This window comes from Typha latifolia, chromosome 8 (assembly GCF_019914945.1).
Source record: "Typha latifolia isolate L0001 chromosome 8, TyphaL0001v2, whole genome shotgun sequence".
In the NCBI taxonomy this organism is placed as follows: Eukaryota; Viridiplantae; Streptophyta; class Magnoliopsida; order Poales; family Typhaceae; genus Typha; species Typha latifolia.
Genome location: NC_133093.1, coordinates 11,530,221 through 11,547,504, shown reverse-complemented (window position 1 = coordinate 11,547,504; position 17,284 = coordinate 11,530,221). Strand labels below are relative to the sequence as shown.

The 17,284-nt window shown below is 36.0% G+C and overlaps 2 protein-coding genes across 3 annotated transcripts; one reads left to right on the top strand and one right to left on the bottom strand.

Moving 5' to 3' along the window:
* Positions 1-725: 725 nt before the first annotated feature.
* LOC140793610 (protein EARLY STARVATION 1, chloroplastic-like) lies at positions 726-7,974 on the top strand. Its single transcript, XM_073145180.1, has 11 exons — positions 726-1,170; positions 2,222-2,313; positions 2,551-2,744; positions 3,835-3,874; positions 4,615-4,696; positions 5,097-5,174; positions 5,257-5,382; positions 6,173-6,294; positions 6,872-6,911; positions 7,259-7,333; positions 7,502-7,974. The coding sequence occupies exons 1-11, from the start codon at positions 914-916 to the stop codon at positions 7,665-7,667; spliced, it is 1,272 nt and encodes a 423-aa protein (XP_073001281.1). The 5' UTR covers positions 726-913; the 3' UTR covers positions 7,668-7,974.
* Positions 7,975-8,580: 606 nt separating this feature from the next.
* LOC140793609 (O-fucosyltransferase 6-like) lies at positions 8,581-13,700 on the bottom strand. Of its 2 annotated transcripts, XM_073145177.1 has the most exons (10): positions 13,392-13,700; positions 13,240-13,299; positions 13,058-13,145; positions 12,653-12,729; positions 12,140-12,228; positions 11,852-12,038; positions 10,679-10,860; positions 10,092-10,194; positions 9,676-10,007; positions 8,581-9,594 (listed from the first exon to the last, which is right to left on the bottom strand). In XM_073145177.1, exons 1-10 carry the CDS (start codon positions 13,587-13,589, stop codon positions 9,159-9,161), a joined length of 1,752 nt encoding a protein of 583 aa, XP_073001278.1. In that variant the 5' UTR covers positions 13,590-13,700; the 3' UTR covers positions 8,581-9,158. The 2 variants fall into 2 exon arrangements, with proteins under 2 accessions (XP_073001278.1, XP_073001280.1); XM_073145179.1 differs by lacking the exon at positions 13,392-13,700 and having other exon boundaries at positions 12,653-12,742; positions 13,240-13,282.
* Positions 13,701-17,284: the final 3,584 nt, after the last annotated feature.

Sequence of the window (17,284 nt, the reverse complement as noted above, 5' to 3'; positions counted from 1 at the left end):
AGTTTAATTCAAACCAAGTTGAGCTCTAGACAAGCCTAGATTTAATCTGACTTATTTTCAAAACGAGTTGAATTAAATTAAATCAAATATCTAATGATTATAAACATACATATACATAATTTTATTCAAGCATATTAGATTAAGCCTAAGCAAGTCCGCTCCGATTTAAGCTTGACTTATTTAATAAACAAGCATTGTTTTTTATTTGGCTCGGCTATAATTGCTCGTCTATTTTGATAGCCCTAAGGATGGAAGAGGATTTATATATTCAAATCTGAATGCAACATATAGAATAAAAAATATTTTTATTATTTTTAAAAACTTAAAATATTGCTGAATTGATTTTAAATTTTGGCATTAGTTTTTAATTTATCTTAATTTTAGAAAACCTTATTTAAGAATATTAAGATCCTGAATGTATAGTTAATTTAACTAATATCTAGGATAAATATTCGATAAGAAAAATATTCGTTCTTCCCATCGATCCCAGAAACGGTTACATTGTTTAGAATCCTTAGTACCAGAATAAGCAACAGTAGAGTTGGGAAAAAGAAAAGGAAATGAAGAAAACTGTCTAACAGCGTTAAGCATGAGCAGTTCCAAAACAAACCGCACCGCGGACGGCGTGTACCATGGGGACCATACCGTGGGCCCCACGCCGCAGCTCACGTGTATGGTTGGTCACTCCACTATTATAGAACGGGGCCCCACCCTCCTCCTCTTTCCTCTTTAGACTGCCCACCTCACACCCCACCACCTCCTCTCCCTCCCGTTCCATCGGGCGAAGTCGCCACCGACTTCTGTTACTAATTTAGTAGTAGAAATCAATTAGACTCCTTTACACGACCAGTTCTCTCTTTTGGAACTCCTCCTGCTCCTCTTTTGGTTTCTTTGGATACTAGGAGAGAGGGAGATGGCTGGGGGGTCGAGAGGGCTCGTGTCGGCACCGTTCGATCTAAAGATGAGGAGAATTTGCGCCCCACCGATGGAGCTCCAGCGGCCGCGGCGGCTCGGGGGGCTGATCCGGTGCTGCTTCCCCGAGTCGGAGCTCCGGAAACAACTCAGCAATGCGGCGGCGGTGGAAAAGAAGGCGGACGTCGAGCACAAGAAGAGCGGCGCGAGGAGGGTCCGGGTCAAGGCGATGCCGAAGCTGCCCTTCCTCTCGCCTCGGTATATGTGTAGGAAGTAGTTGGTTTCTTGAACCTTTTGCGAATCTTGATCCGATTTGGTTATTGATCTCAAATCGAAGCCTTTAAGTAGTTTAGGGTTTAGGTTTAATGAATGGGGAAGCGATTGCGGGTGTTGAGATATCCGAACTTGACGTACATTGTCGTTGTTTCTTTGCTAAGTTTTTAAAGATCCAAAATTTAGGCTCTGCTGGTTCGCCATTGGTCGACGACTTGGTTTCTTAATTTTGCGGATCATGGTTCGATTTGTTTAATGATCTCTTTATGGTTCTTGAAAGTTGACGTCTCGAGTATTTTCGTGTTTGGATTTCATGCATCGTAAAGATCCCAACTTTTGAGAGTTTTATCACGTGGTACCTCCGATTGAGACTATACAGACTCCATCTTGGTTTGATTCGGCAAGCATCCTTTATTAGTGGTATGTTTTGATGAGATGTAGCTTTTCCCCACACCCCCGCAATGCTTTCCTTTATTGATTTGCGACAGCAATTTTAGTGAGGTACTGCATCAATTTTTATCAACATTGGAATCTGTTATAACCTGTCTGGTGGCTACTTCAGAATTTAGAGCGTAGGATTTTTATGAGACCAAAAGATTCCATGCTATATGCCTCATACAATTTTGTAAAAGTGTATGACGCAGCTGTACACCAAGAAGGTTATGTGAATGGTGGTGTCTTCAGCACTTTACTTCGTTGAAATATTAATTAAGTATAATGAGCATCATATGAGTTAAACTAGCACGAGGTCATTGGTGTTCTCTCTAAGCATCACTTTGTGAGTTGTAATGGTAAATGAAGGCCTTCTTATTCATTTGAGTTTACACTCTGATGTTAGTTTATAAGTTGGGTTATTATATCGATACTATCCCATCATTGTTGCCTTTGCTGAATGCTTGTTATCACAATCAATTCTTTGGCTGCATAGTTAGTCAGAAGTTGTCATAGTTGCTTGATAAGCTCATATATAACTTTCCCTAAAAATTCCTTGTATATAACAAATAGCTTATTAGATATGTATTTTTTGCTAATATAGCTCTCAAAGGCTCTCCAAACAAGAAGAGTTTTATCCTCGCTGCAGTCCAAGATATTCAGCTCCTCAATCTCGTGATACTCCTCCTAAGAGAGGTGTGTTTCTTTTCCTCATTTGAATGTGTGAACATAATTTAAGAATTGTGGTGTGCTCTTTCCTTAAGAGAATCTGCTCAATAGTGCCATTTTTTTTTTGCATATATAACAAACATAATTACGTTTATCTTTAAACTAACTTAATAGAAACATCACAGTTTGTAGCTTATAAGGATTTTAGTTCTACCACGTGTAGTTTCTAAGGAAGTACATGCTTCTTTGACGTCTCCCTTATAGACACTGGTATTGCTAGTGAGAAGGACTGGGGAATCAATTTGCTGGATGAAAAGGTCAATGAATCTGGCACAAATGAAGATGGCAGTACATGGTACAGGGAAAGTGGAGAAGACCTCGGTGAGAACGGATATAGGTGCCGGTGGGCTAGGATGGGAGGTCAAAGTCAGGATGGTTCCACCGAATGGAAAGAAACTGTATGTTTTGGCCTCCTTTTATTTTAACAGACAAATAGCCTGTGTTGATTGAAGTTGGTGGTTGTATTGTGGAAGTGGTTTTCTCTAAATCTTATCTGCTAATCTTATTCAACCTCTGTTTTCTTAGTTTTTTCATAATTGAATAATTGATCCTTCTCTTTTGCGAGTGAGACATAGGATTTTGTTTCATGCTGTTAAGTTTTTTTGTTTCAACACTGAAGTAAAAAAAGAAGATAAAAAATTAACAAATAAGAAATAAATGCTTTTTACAAATCACTGTTTCTATTGTGTAACACACAAACACGGAAAATATATACATACATATATCTACATCTTTATCTATATATGTGTGTATGTTTGTATAATATGTTTTAGATACAATTGAAACTTTGATCAAGTCAATGACTCAAAATTGATAATATTTTATCACTGATCTAAACTGTTAAACATAATTTCCTAGAAACTAGAGCTTTCCTGCCCAGGGATCAAGTGGTCCCAAACTTTCAATTTTGATTTTTGAACAATTCAAAACAATTGCATCATTTTAGTGTTTACAGCTTTGATTCTTAATTGAGACATTGTGTGCAATAAATGATTGTGCTACCCTTTTAGCGCAATCTTGTGGCCCTTTGGTGGATAGGTAAAAGACAGTGAATATTGACTATTGTTGTTTCTAGACACTCTCCTGTGTATTTCTATGTAAACTAGCTGCTTCAGAACCTCTTAACTCATTAATATTCAATTTTCAAGGAGGTTTACAATTAAAAATAAAAGAAGCATTTTACAAAGTATCTTCTTTGGAAGGCTACAAATAATTTAAAGGACCACCTAAAGACATCTTAGTTAATCCACTACAAGTGTAAGAAGTAAACAGGATTCAAATGTTGCCAGTTGAAACCCTTGCCAGAATTCCAAGTTCAACTCTCCCTTTATTTTTTTAACTGAAGCTCGTGAAGCTCTTTATTTATTTATTTTTGGAGGATAGCAAAATACATACCATCCTTATAAGGTTTCATGCCACTATCTACTGGATAATTACATCAGTATTAACCCAGGAATTTACTTTGACTTTTGCTAATCTACATGGCAGTGGTGGGAGAAAAGTGATTGGACTGGATACAAGGAGTTAGGTATGTCGTTTTCTTATTTAATAACATGAAAATGTGTCCGTCTTATACTTCATGTTTGAGAACTTCTGCAATCTGCATTTTTTCATATAGAGCTAGTTAGTCTCTACATTCTTAATGTTTTCAAATGTAGTTCTTCAATCTGATGTTCTTTGAGAAATGAGGATGAACTTGTACCTATTTTAGAGTATAGAAATGTTTTTGCTAAATAAAGCTGAAGATCTTGCCAATCAGACATGATTTTTTAGACTTGAATTCCTGTATAATCATCTTTTACAGGAAAGCTTAAAAGATTTAGGGGTTTCTGTTGGCCTATTGAACAAAGTACAGTTTTCTGCAGACAAGTAAAAATTAAAGAAAAAAAGTAGAAAACCGGCCAAAAACTGTTAGCATTTCAGTCATCAAGCAAAATTTAACACACAATTCTTATGACCTAGTATGCCATATGTTTGGAAATGATGTTTGAGTCACTTGCTGTAGCAACAAAGTTGCATGTGAAAATTATTTATGGCATCTCATTGTGCTTCAGTCTTGCTTGGATTTCCTTCTCTCTCTCTCTCTCTCTCTATATTTGTTGTTTCCCTGTTATTTGGAATCCTGTTCTGCCAGTGATTTCATGGATGGATGCCAAAAGATGCTAATTCTAGTCACTCTAATCATCTTGAACTAATGAGGAAAAGGTGTTACAATTTCAAAATTTTCTACTTATTATTAGTGGCTTCTTTTCATGTTATTCATTATAGGTGCAGAGAAATCTGGGAAGAATGCAGAAGGAGATTCATGGTGGGAAACATGGCAAGAAGTTATGTACCAGGATGAATGGAGGTAGCAGTTTATTTTGTTAGTAATGTACTGTGTACATGATAAGAGAGGATATATATGCCTTGTCACAAGAGAAAATTTGGAAAGAGAATAACTTGATAGTGGAAGTATGAAACAATAGATACATATTAGATGTAGTAATTATCATGGACAATCCCTGCTATATCTGCCGGTGACTGCGACAGAGCAGTAGAAGGCCAGAACTTTCTAAATCGGTATGAGATATTTTTCCAGTTTTACCAGAAAATTGGAAAAAAAGGGAGAGTTTTGAATAAGTGAAAGTGCCAATCATTGAATAGTAGACCATGTAGATCTACCTCTTAATATGACATCTTATTCAATGCCGTCCAAATTTGAGGTAACAAACTGTAATAACTAATAAGATAGTCATCTGCAACAACAGTAACCTTGCGAGGATAGAGAGGAGTGCAGAGAAACAAGCAAAATCAGGCGTAGGAAATGCTGGGTGGTATGAGAAATGGTGAGGAGGAACTTTTCTTTTTTTCAGATTTAGTTATTTTTCCATTATGGGCTAATAATTTCCAAAATATATCTGCTTTTAGGTGGGAAAAGTATGATGCGAAAGGCTGGACAGAGAAAGGAGCTCATAAGTATGGAAGGCTCGATGAACAATCATGGTGGGAGAAATGGGGAGAACATTATGACGGACGGGGTTTTGTACTTAAATGGTTAGCTTATTTTTTCCATTTACCTTCGAAATAAATATGTCATGAGTTCTCTGTAAATTCTGTGGTGCTAGGCTTTTCCTCCGAAATAAATAGGCTTTTGTTTCTATAATCCAATCTAGGTGGGCTCATTCATCAAAAGATATTAATGGAAAGCTAAGCCCTTTTGATCAATTATTTGTCAAGATTGAATTCAATCCCCTGCGAGGGCATGGTTCTTTGTTTTTCCTTTTCTTTTTTCTCTTTTTGCTACCTCATGATTTAACATCAGGCTTCCTTTAACATGTCCCAAGTTTTTCAGCTGTTATAAGATTGGAGAGTACCTTGGCAAGACGATTTCTTTTTCAGTGGAAAGTAAATTCATGAAACTTATATAGGTATTGTACAGTTAAAGGGTAAGAGAATCAATGTCTTACTATACATTGAATGCACAGCACGACATAATCTATGTCAGGATAGAGGAGGTTATCAAAACAGTAATTTGTTTTTGTCACTGTCCTGTTTCTGGGCTCCACTGTCTAAGACTTGAGATACTGGTTTGGAATAAAATTAGAAGTTGGCCTTTATGTTGTTCTAATTATGCTTAATATGGTTTAGATTTTTTTCATGTTTCAATATCTAACCCATTCTTTCTGCCTCAGTAAAGAAATTCCTTATATCCAGTCATTTATAGCTGATACTCTGAAACTTCTTTCCATTGCTAATAAACAACTTGTTTACTTTATTGTGTAATCTGGTGAAACTCTTTAGAAGCAAATTAATAAAGTACAACTAAAGACCTCTTTTTCTACAGGACAGATAAATGGGCAGAAACTGAATTAGGCACCCGATGGGGAGACAAATGGGAGGAAAAGTTCTTTACTGGAATAGGTTCACGACAAGGGGAGACATGGCATGTATCTCCCAGTGGTGAACGTATGTTTTGTTCCCTTTAGAAAGTAGAGCAACAAAATTCCTTTCCTTTTTATATTAATACATCTCATTGTTAGTCATTTAATTTGTCCTTGGCTCTTTTAGCTCAAGTATTCAATACGTTTTCTTCTTTGTATGCATCAAAAGTATAAATTATCTCTCAGTATGTTCCATGGCAACATAGAAGCAGTACTTCAAGTTTTCTGCACATCCGACTGCTTTGTATACAGACCAGCAGTTATTACACTACTTCTATGATATTGTATGTGAAATATATCCAAGTGCTACTGAATTTTCTCTTCCAAGTGTTATTCTAATTTTGTTGGTTCGTTCTATTGTTTCTTCCCAGAATCTTGTCAGCTCAATCACCTGACAGGGTGGCATTATCTCAGGGTTTTACTGAAAATAAATATCAATTATAAAGTTTACTGTTGTGGAGCCGTGTTAAAATCATTAGGGCTTTGTCTTTGTATATTATAACTTCATGGAGTTTACTCATTAAGTTGTTCGTATTTTGTCATCATGATTTGTAATGTTCACCTTCATATTTCATTAATCAGTACCTGCTTCTCTATTCTAGGTTGGTCAAGAACTTGGGGAGAAGAGCACTTTGGAAATGGGTATGCTTTCAGGATCTTATCATTTCACTTCTTTGATGGCTTTTTTTTTAAATCTTTGATAATTATATTAAGGAACTTGACCAGTAGCCAAAGGACTCAGCCGTGTAAAAATGTAAATATTTCTAGTTTCCTCTTCCTTTCTGAAATTTTAGTATCCTTGATGAAAGTGCATAGATCTCATAATGTTATAGTATATGATAATAATTTAAGATGTCCTCTTAGGACTTGTTTACTTGAGGTTATGCTTAAAAATGACTGGAATACTTCTTGCTGCTGCTACAAGTCATCATACTCTTGATAACTTGGGGAGTGACATTGTTGATTGTTCTTATCAATTTATGTTTCAGGAAAGTACATAAATACGGTAAAAGCACTACAGGAGAAAGCTGGGACATTGTTGTAGATGAAGAGACTTATTATGAGTAAGATGGCTCTTAATATTCCTAATGCAACTATATACTTGTCTTTCTACATGGAATACTGAAAATGCTTTATGCTAGAGGACATCTTTCGAGAAGAAACATGCTATAGTATTTGAATTATATTTTCAAAGATGAATCTAATTACACTGTATTGCTTTCTCATGGAAGAGCTGAACCTCATTATGGATGGGCGGATGTTGTTGGAGATTCTACTCAGTTATTGTCTATAGAACCCCTGGAAAGGCCACCAGGAGTGTATCCAAGTCTTGATTTTGGTTCTTCACCACCGCAGACAGGCGATCCACCCGACACACTGCCTCCCCCTATGCAGTGAAGAAAGAGGTGGTGGTCCTAACTTATTTCGGACCCCGATTTTGTTTCCAAGGAATTCTTTGTAGAAAATGCAGCTGGAATCTCACCCTCCAGTTCAATGGTTCCTTCATTCTTTGAAAATTTTCCTTGCCCGACACTTATATAGATTTGCTAGTCTTTCCGTACTGTATCTATCAAAGATTAATGTTTAGGTATCTCAGAAATTGTGTCAAAATTCCGTTGATGATTAGGTTTTCTTATGTCCAGAGGCAAGATTACAATTTCAGTCTGAATAGTGAATACTCATCTTTCTGCGAGTTTCAGTTTTACCCTTAAGTCTCATATACAACTGTCATAAAAAAATTCTTTTCCGTCACACCAAGAAGGCCTTCATTACATTCCCACTTGTCCGAATATTATGAGCAAGTATCCAACAATATGCTTGCCGAAGGAGGAAAAGAGGAAAACGGTAACCTATTACAAGAAATCGTTGGCTTGCTATTAGAAATAGGTTTATTATAGTTGTTGCTCAGTATCATTTTTACTCCTTAAAAAAAAGCACTTACACTCCCTAAATTATTTAAATATATTACTAAGCTTAATTTATCAAATACTCCTTAAAATTTTTGACTAACTTAATATATGGATAAAAATACTCAATCTTCATTAATAGCCTCCGATAATTTCTCTAAAAAAATTAAACTCTAAATCAATCTTCTTTTATTTCTTTGAAAGTTCACTTCTTTATGACCTCTACGATAATGTTTTTTTTTTTTTTTTTTTTGAGGAAGTAAAAATAATACAGAGCGATAGTAATTGAGAAAATCAAAATGTAATCAACCCATTAGAAATTCATCCTTTTGTGATTAAGGATCATCAAAAGGCAACTTTTATGAATTTTATCAAAAGGTATCTCAATTGTTCTCTTAACAAACTGCAGGATAACCAAATTCATGACCAAGCAAAAATCCATTTACAAGACATGAGAACAGCAATGCAAAAATTAGAACAGGTGAAAATTTTCTACTAACCCAATGGATAATGAATGCCACACTGGAAGAAACCTGTAGGCAGAATTGCCTCCGGTAATGTACATTAAAACTTCAGAAAAATCAAATGAATCTCCAAGTTTGCCGCTCGGTTCACGCCTGGGTAGGCGAAGAACTACTGTACATTTTGCTCACTTGCTCCACCTATACATAACTATTCTGAAGCTGCTTTTCCAAAGAGAGGAAAATCTTGTTGAAGAACAGATACTCACAAGTCAAAGGATAAATTATTTTGATCTATGGACATCTTCATGATTGCTCCTGACTGATAAATATCTCCTCTTGAAAGATAAGCAAAGAATGATTGCTTTTCTCACTTCGCTATTTACCATCCATCTGACACATTTTCTGCTCTTTGTTTGTCTATGGAAAAGAACCGAGAAAAAATAATATGCAGCAGCTGTTGTGCAAAGATTCTCTGGAGAGGAATGCTGAAATAAAGAAGCCAACAAAAGACTATCTAATTAGTCTGAAATCAGTTCTTCAAAACTTGAATCCTCAGATCTGATAAATATGTCATCCTCTGAAATTTTTCCATTGGTCAAGTCACTTCCCAAAGGTGCATTTTCTCCATAATCCAAATCTTTCCAATCTAACTCACTATTTCGATCTCCAGCACTGTTACTTGAATACCCCTTATCATTTTCACTACCATCATGGGTTTGAATATGAGAAGTGGAATCTACTGACATCTTAGAACTCTCACATATGCATGCCAAAGGATTCTCATGAAATTCACCCGTGCCAGGTCTAACCTCGTTAGGTTCCCCCATAAACCCTTTTTGAAACGTAAGAATTTTGGATGTGAATGCGTCCCAAGTCATGCTTGTTCGATTCAGAAAAAGAGAGTAAAGTTTTTTAGCATTTGGTCTAATGGTCCTTTTGTGCCCGTAGTATCTCCTGTGGTGATATCAGATAGAACAGCATGCTGAGAAATACTTCTCATGAATCAATTCGTAATGAAGGAAATTTTGAGCATACCTCCGACCAGCCAATATCTTAGCCATGTTCCCATTGTTGTTAGTTACGAAAGCATCACTGCCATCGCATACAATGAAATCAAGAGCAGCCATGCGAGACGAGAATGACAAGAAAGGCGCCAGCTCCTCCTGGCTTGCTAGTGTTTCTTTTGAATGGAAGTTAGGGAAGAGTGCCTTCAGAGGGGCCAGTGTGTCCTCTCCTCCATATACCTCTCCAGATGCGACATAGATGTGAACATCACTGCTGAATCCCAAGGCACGCAGCATATAGCCTACTTCTTCAGGTGTTAAAGGGCATTTACCATGCCTACGCTCCTTTTCAGGGTTGCTCATCTACAGAAGATATAACAAACTACTAAATCATGCAGTAGAGTTGCTTATAGTGCCATCACCAACCAAGATAAACAGCTTCCTTACATGTAAAGTTTTCCACCTTTTGCGTATCGCCCCCAACTCTTTCCTCTCTTTTTCCCCACCTCCATAGTAGCATCCAGAGAAGGCAAGCATATCGGGCTCAAACCTGCCAAAATAAGCAGTTCACCAATGGAACTCTAGAATTGCATCCTCAATTGCAGTATCCCTTCATGAATAAGTTATTATATTGATTCAAGAACAATTTATTTAAAACTTAAAGAGTGATCAAAGATAATGGAGTGAGTGTAAGGATAGCTATGAATCAGCAGATTGAATCTTCAAAAGAAACTCACTACTGACAGTTTTAACACCTAAAATGCTCTTAGAATGACATATGACAAAATAGGAGAGGATGTGTCAGACAAATAGAATGTCAGGACAATATGGGCCATGCATATGACAAAGCTGAGTTGATTATAGCAAGCTTTCATGATGCTCAAAGATCAGTTTAGTTCACGACACAGGTTGGAACCAACGGTATGTTAATAACCATAAAGAAAAATACAACATGTGTTGTTTGATGAGCAGGATTATGTAAACATTGACATGGATTATAAGAAGGCCAATTATAGTATTTTTTAATAGTGTACCTCAGGTGAAGAGCAATAAAATGCCCTCCTTTTCCCTTCATTCTGCGGATCAGGGTCTTTCCCATTTCTAGTATAGGATCTGTGAATTTTAAAGCATGATAATTAACTCTACACCTCAACTTCTGGAGATCGGTCTCCAACTTATTTGAAAGCCTGTAATCGAACTTCTTCAGCTGAACGACCTGTATTATTATTGAACAAATATGTCAGGTTTTGCCCATGTACATGGGTCCAAAAACTTGTTACATAACCCAGGACGTGTATATGCTAAAAGAAGAATGTAATCCTTAATGCACAAGCTAATTGAAATCATAAGTTCCATGATTACAATGTAAATTCTCCTATATAGTTTTGCAAGATGTTTCTATTCAAAGCACTGTACATATTACACAGAAGTCCTCTAAGAATCTGAAATTCTTACGTGTTTTAGAAGCTCCTAATATACAATACCTACTTAAAAAACTATTTTCCTTGATCCCTGAACAATTCTGTTCCTCAGTACCTTTCACTTTGTTTCCAGCCAATTGCAACAGAGAAACGGAAACTTTTGCAACTAGAAGAACAAAGAAATAATTTATCTGAAGGACCTAAGACTGTCAAAGGAGTATGTCTACAATCAATAGAACACATCATAGCTAAGCCCTGAGGCCTAATGTATCAGGAGGAATCATTATAATAAAGTAAAATAACAGCTAGGAAAACAAGACAATAATGTTCATTCAATATTCATGAATATCAATCCATATCTTGTCAATCCCAGCCAGCTCAACATGTACATCTGTCATCAATTGTTCATTCAAAAGGTTAGATCCTGTCATAACACCAGCTTTACAAAGCCTCTCTCTTTTATCTGATTTTCCTAAGAATCAATAACAAATCAAGACGACACTTTATTTGAGAGACTGACTGCAAAGTGAAAATCTTATCATGCTTTACCAACAATAACTCCAGGTCCACAATAGTACACCAGAACACAAAATAAAGACTTGTATTACCAGTTACTTGGCAACATACAAAATAATAGAAGTGCTAAAAAAAAGATAATGAGATGCAAGATGGTAGCGTTCTCATTTGCTTACGTAACAAGAAAAGGAAATGCAGTTAAGAAGCTAGGATAGACAAGAAAGCAGAACGAAAAACATGATTAGTGTATACATAAAGAATGATACTTACGTGCTTTTTCAAAAGAGCAGGTAGGACGCGATTATGATAGCATTGTGGAGAACATTTTCTGGGTACAAGCATACTATAAGGAGTTGCAGCAGCTTTTGCAAACTGCTTTGGCAGTTGTTTTATGATTTTAACATCTTTCGAGAGAGAAGTTATGAACCAGTCGACATCAAAAATCTCAGAAAAATGACTGCAAAATAGGATAACAAGCAAACGAACAAATGCGAATACATGATTGTTTAAGGTGATTTTTAAGCAACAGATCGATAGCAGTAGAGCAGACCGACAAACCTAGCATCCTGCCAAAAAGATCTCTTGTCCAGCTTTGGGACAACAAGTGTCGCATTCAGAATGCGTGCAACAACAACAGCATTTATAATCTGAAATTCCACAATTAGCATAAGTTCTCCATCAGTTACCTCATGTGGCATTTCTATGAAAGCATGGAAAATAAAGTTCACCAATGACATGATTATAATCCTATCATTTAAATGAGTTATCAAGATAAATAGATGTCGAGAATAGAAAGAGCAGATCCTGTGTATTATATTTCAACTTCAATATAATTAATGTCCGGTTATAAATCTCAATTTAAATAGCATCTCAGCATCCAATACTTCTTTTACCAAAAGAAGGTTCTCTAGACTCTAGAATAAGGACATGGCTCACAGTGTTCACGGTCAATCAGGCAACCTTGTTTAATAAGTGGAACATAAAAGGATTCAAATCTAATTGATTACAGTATCTTGCTCACATACCAAAAGCAGCAATATTGAAAGGAATTAAGACGGCAATTTATCTTACCCCTGTTCGTTGTTGATTTAATCCTCCACTGGTTGCAATCATCAGGTACCTATTCAGGTGAGTGATGGCTTCGGTTGCTGTAAGCAAGAACTGATTAAATACTTATCAGATAACTGCATTTCTTCCACAAAAAAGGTAATGTTCATCAGAATATCTTATCCCTAATATATCAGGTAAATAGCAACATAACGTTTAACACTAAGTTTCCCATCAATCTTAATTTATGAAATGGAAAGAAGAATAAAGAAAGTAATAAAGAAAGCACAAAGATAAATTATGAACAAAATTTCCATCTTTATACTCACACCAGAGATTCAAAATTACCAAACACCAACACTTCTATATGTATGAACGAATTAAGCACGCCATAAAATATATATATATAAAATCCAAACTAGAACGTACTCGCAAATCCACTGGTCGCGTTGCTGCACCCATAGAAATATTTCGACAGCTCCGATCCCCAAAGCTCATCTCCCTTGCCTCCTCCATCCTAAAAGCCCAAACAAAAAAATGTAAACAAATTAACACCAATTTAATAAAGCCCAATCCCACCGTTGCATTAACAAGAATATGATTCAACGAACATTAACACGGAATGCATCGGCACCAGCAACATTCTTCTGCAGCTCCACCGGATTCTTCAGCTGTAAAAACATAGTAAGAACAACCATTAGAGATCCCTTCCGGATAAAATAAGGAATGCCCAATTCCCAAAACGGTAGATTGAGACGAATACCAAGAGAGACCAACTCCTAGCACGGCCGCTTTGGTATGGTGGATTGGGGAGCGGAGGGTGGTCGAGGAGCGGCGGCGCGAGGAAGGAGTAGAACGCGACGACGCCGAACAATAGCAGCGCGGCGGCGCTCATGGCGACGGTAGCCGGCACTGCCGGAATCACCCACCTACCGTGGTTGCGCCGGCGGCGGAATCCCATCTCCCTCCTCCTCTCTGTCCTTTAAGCTGTCAAAAACTCTTCTGTCTCTCCCTCTCTCTATATGTACCAAATATCGGACCGGTACGTAGCAAGAGAATCGTAACGGCGACAAATGGTAGAAAGAGAGCAACCTTTAATAAAGAAATGCATATACTTTTAAGAAATTAATTGGTATATAGGAAGGTGGTGACCGATTAAATTAAATCCTGGCTTTAAACTTTTTCGAGTTGGAAATTACTAATTAGTGAGGAGGATTTATACTAACAACGACGGTTATCCTCCTCTCGGATAAGGCCGGCACGAAGATTAAAGCAAAGACAGGCAGGGCTAATTTTGGGGATTAGGTGAGCCGGTAGTTGACCAAGATTACGAGACTTATGGGATTAGTTTATTTTCAAACTTTTTTCTTTTATTTAAAAAAAAGGCGTTTTGATCGATGTGGAGTTTAGTCTTTATTATTATTTATCCAAATTCATCCCACTTTTTTTTTCCCTCTCAAATATCTGTATCATTTTTTTAATAAAGTATTAAAACTTTATATTAGTTTGTTAAGAACTACCAACTAAAAACGAGAGATAGTTACGTACTCCATGTCTTATTCTAAGATTAATTTTGGCGCACTTGAAAATAATATGTGCGTGCTCATGTGAATGCACATGGACTATGGCGTCAAATAATAAGTTTTAAGATTAATTAGATATCTCTTCAAGTATTTCTTCAAGCATTTAATGAAGTAAACGCTAGGTACGCTATGTTCATTATTTTATTACTCTTTAACTTATGTGTTTGTACTTTATGAAGACATTATGGTCACAAATCCCAGTAATTAGTATAAAGTATTATGGTGCTGCAAACATATACTCAACTCAAATCATAGGGGCTTTATGGGCGTATAAATCTTTGGTTTTGGTCTTTAAGTATCGATTGTAGTGACATACTGGCGTGGGAAATTTGTATTTAACATCCTGTGTTTTTATTTTATTAGGGAAATTTTCTATCCAAATATGTACTACGCAAACATATAATTAATTCACAAGAGCAGCAGTTGATGGAGATGACAGTGGCTCTAAAACATTTAGATCCAGATCGAAGGAAAAAGGAAAAGAAATTTAAAAAAAAAAATGTAAAACATAATAACTGTAGAATTAGGATTAGGTTTAGAGAAATTTATATAACACCTCATCTTTTAATAAAATTATAGTTTATACTCTATATTTTTACTATTTATAAATTGGAATTTATAATTTAGCGAATATGTGTAAAAAATATTAGAGGTAAACTATACTAAAAAAATTATAAAAATATTCTCAACCAAGTCATACTGAAGATGATTGGATTAATTTAAAAGTTAGGTCATTTTAAAAATAAAATATTTCTACATAGCGAAAATATTTTTATGATGTTAATTCAAATTTAACTAGGTTATTTTCTGCGTATATTTATCAAATTAAATAGGGGTCGATTTTATAAATAATAAAAATATAGTATGTGAATTATAATTTTGTTTAAATGCAAGGTGTTACATACAAATTTTTCTTAGATTTAAATTACGTGTCGAGTTTTAAAGACGGGAAGGCAGAGGCGTCCCAGTTCGAATCAAGTAGGGGTGGGGGGTTGGGTCCATCAAACGTTCAAGTGCTGATATAATGAAAAGCGAAAAGAGAGCACGTGCTAGATGCTACGACGAACTCTCTCTCATCATCTCATCTCGTCACCAAACTAGGAGCCTGGAGCCTCCTTCACTGGACAACTGGACACCACGAAGAACAAGAAAAGCTATTCGGGAATTTTGCATTTTAAACCTCTTTAGGTTGGTCCAAATGAAAATGGACCTTTTTCTATGATTGCAGCAGTACAAGTTGGTTATTGGAAATATTAGTTTCGTGAATACCAAGCAAACAAGTGGGGATGACAACTGAACCATCCCATTCATCTTTTCACCAAAATAAAAAATTATATATATGTATATATATTATTCAATTGGAAACATTGAAACATTATTGCATTTGGACTATGTCTCTGTCCTTATATACCTAAACAGCTCGTAGAACTAACTCCAATGAGAATTATCTTTCTGTTTGCCATGGGGTTGTCTGCCTCACTAGCTTACCATATTTCACCGACTCTTCTAAGTCGGTGGCTAAACGAGCCTGAGGCTAAACGAGCCTGAGCTTGAGCTTGAGCTTAGCTTGAAATAAATTTTTTAGTCTTTTTATTAGGCTCAGGTTCGATTCCGAGCCTGAGTTTAAATTGAACCTATTATCAAGCTTCATTTAAGTCGAGCTAGTTTGAGTTGAACCGAGTCAATTCAAGCCTCTTGCCTGCCAATGGAGGAGGACGACATGGCGGCTGCTTAGATAAGGAGGGCGAGGCGGAGCTTAGAGGACAAGTGCCGACTGCCGAAGGAGTAGGAGGTGAGGAGGGATGTGGGGTGTGAACGTGGGGTTGAAAATTTGGGATATTAGATTTGGGGATTAGGGTTTATGATTTTATATCAAGCCTATCGAGCCAAACTTAAGCGAGCCAGCTCCAGCTCAAGCTCGGCTCGATATTAATATCGAGCCTCTTTCAGCGGCTCAGGCTCGACTTAGTTCTGACCGAGCCGAACTGGACTCGAACTTCAGCTGAGCCGAGCCCAAGCCGCTCGTCAAGCTTAACACCCTTATCAGCGGTGAATTGAGGAAACAAAACTTAAAACCATAAAAATGAGTGAGCTCTCAGTTTTATTTAACATGATATAGTAAAATTCGCATGTAACAACATATTCTTTAACTAAATTATGATTTATATATTTATAAATTGAGTTCTATAATTGATTTAGTAAATATATGCTAAAAATGCCATGGTTAAATTTAAACTAACATCTTAAAAAGTATTCTATTAAGTATAGATATTTTATTTTTAAAATAACTAAAATATTCTTAATACGACTTGATAAAAAGTATTTTTTATAATTTTTTTAGTATAAATCTAACAGCAAGTATTTCCTAATAATATAACAACACAGTCACTTTTTCCGAGAGTCATAAGTTTAAAAATCCAAATTTATTTATCCGTGATACTAACATATATAGTTCTACATTACAAAATCATACAATGATAATAAACGGAGTAGTAATTAATTGCTGGAGTGTGCACATGGTTTAAATGGAGTGCGATGGGTATTGGGTTCTTTTTGGTGGCAACTTGTCATTGGAAATGGGTGCAAAGAGAAGGAGACCCCACCGGCCACGCGGTCGAGCTCAAGTTTCCATATAGTGCCGGAGTGAGTCATTGAGTGCTTTTAAAGAATATGCTCATATCTTTTGGGCTCTTGTCAGGATGAAACCAGCATATACACGTCACTTTCTTTTCTTCTTCTTCTTTTTTTTAAAAAAAAAAGAAAAGAAAATATAAATTAGATTCATTAAAAACAGTTGGCTAATCATCTACTAAATTAAAAACTAAGTATACTTTTAGTATATAAATTAGATAATTGAGTTAGTTATCTCAAAAATCATATATATGAGTACTTTATTAAACAAATTAATTTCTGTCACATATTAATAAAAACTCAAACTACGAACTATAGTGGTGACATATATATTTAGCGTATATAATGTATGAAAGCTTATTACCTCTCTCTTCTTCTTCATTTTTTTAATAGAAAAATTATATTTTATCATCTCTATCATTTTATCTTTATTATTTTACTA

What these genes read in the sequence shown, in the direction of transcription:
- LOC140793610 (XM_073145180.1), top strand. Translation starts at nt 914, where the DNA reads ATGGCTGGGGGGTCGAGAGGGCTCGTGTCGGCACCGTTCGATCTAAAG. An exon ending in CTGCCCTTCCTCTCGCCTCG is followed by an intron (nt 1,171 to 2,221) that starts GTATATGTGTAG and finishes TTGCTAATATAG; the next exon opens with CTCTCAAAGGCTCTCCAAAC. An exon ending in CCACCGAATGGAAAGAAACT is followed by an intron (nt 2,745 to 3,834) that starts GTATGTTTTGGC and finishes TCTACATGGCAG; the next exon opens with TGGTGGGAGAAAAGTGATTG.
- LOC140793609 (XM_073145177.1), bottom strand. Translation starts at nt 13,589, where the DNA reads ATGGGATTCCGCCGCCGGCGCAACCACGGTAGGTGGGTGATTCCGGCA. An exon ending in CCGATGCATTCCGTGTTAAT is followed by an intron (nt 13,146 to 13,239) that starts GTTCGTTGAATC and finishes TTGGGCTTTTAG; the next exon opens with GATGGAGGAGGCAAGGGAGA. An exon ending in TAAATCAACAACGAACAGGG is followed by an intron (nt 12,229 to 12,652) that starts GTAAGATAAATT and finishes GTGGAATTTCAG; the next exon opens with ATTATAAATGCTGTTGTTGT.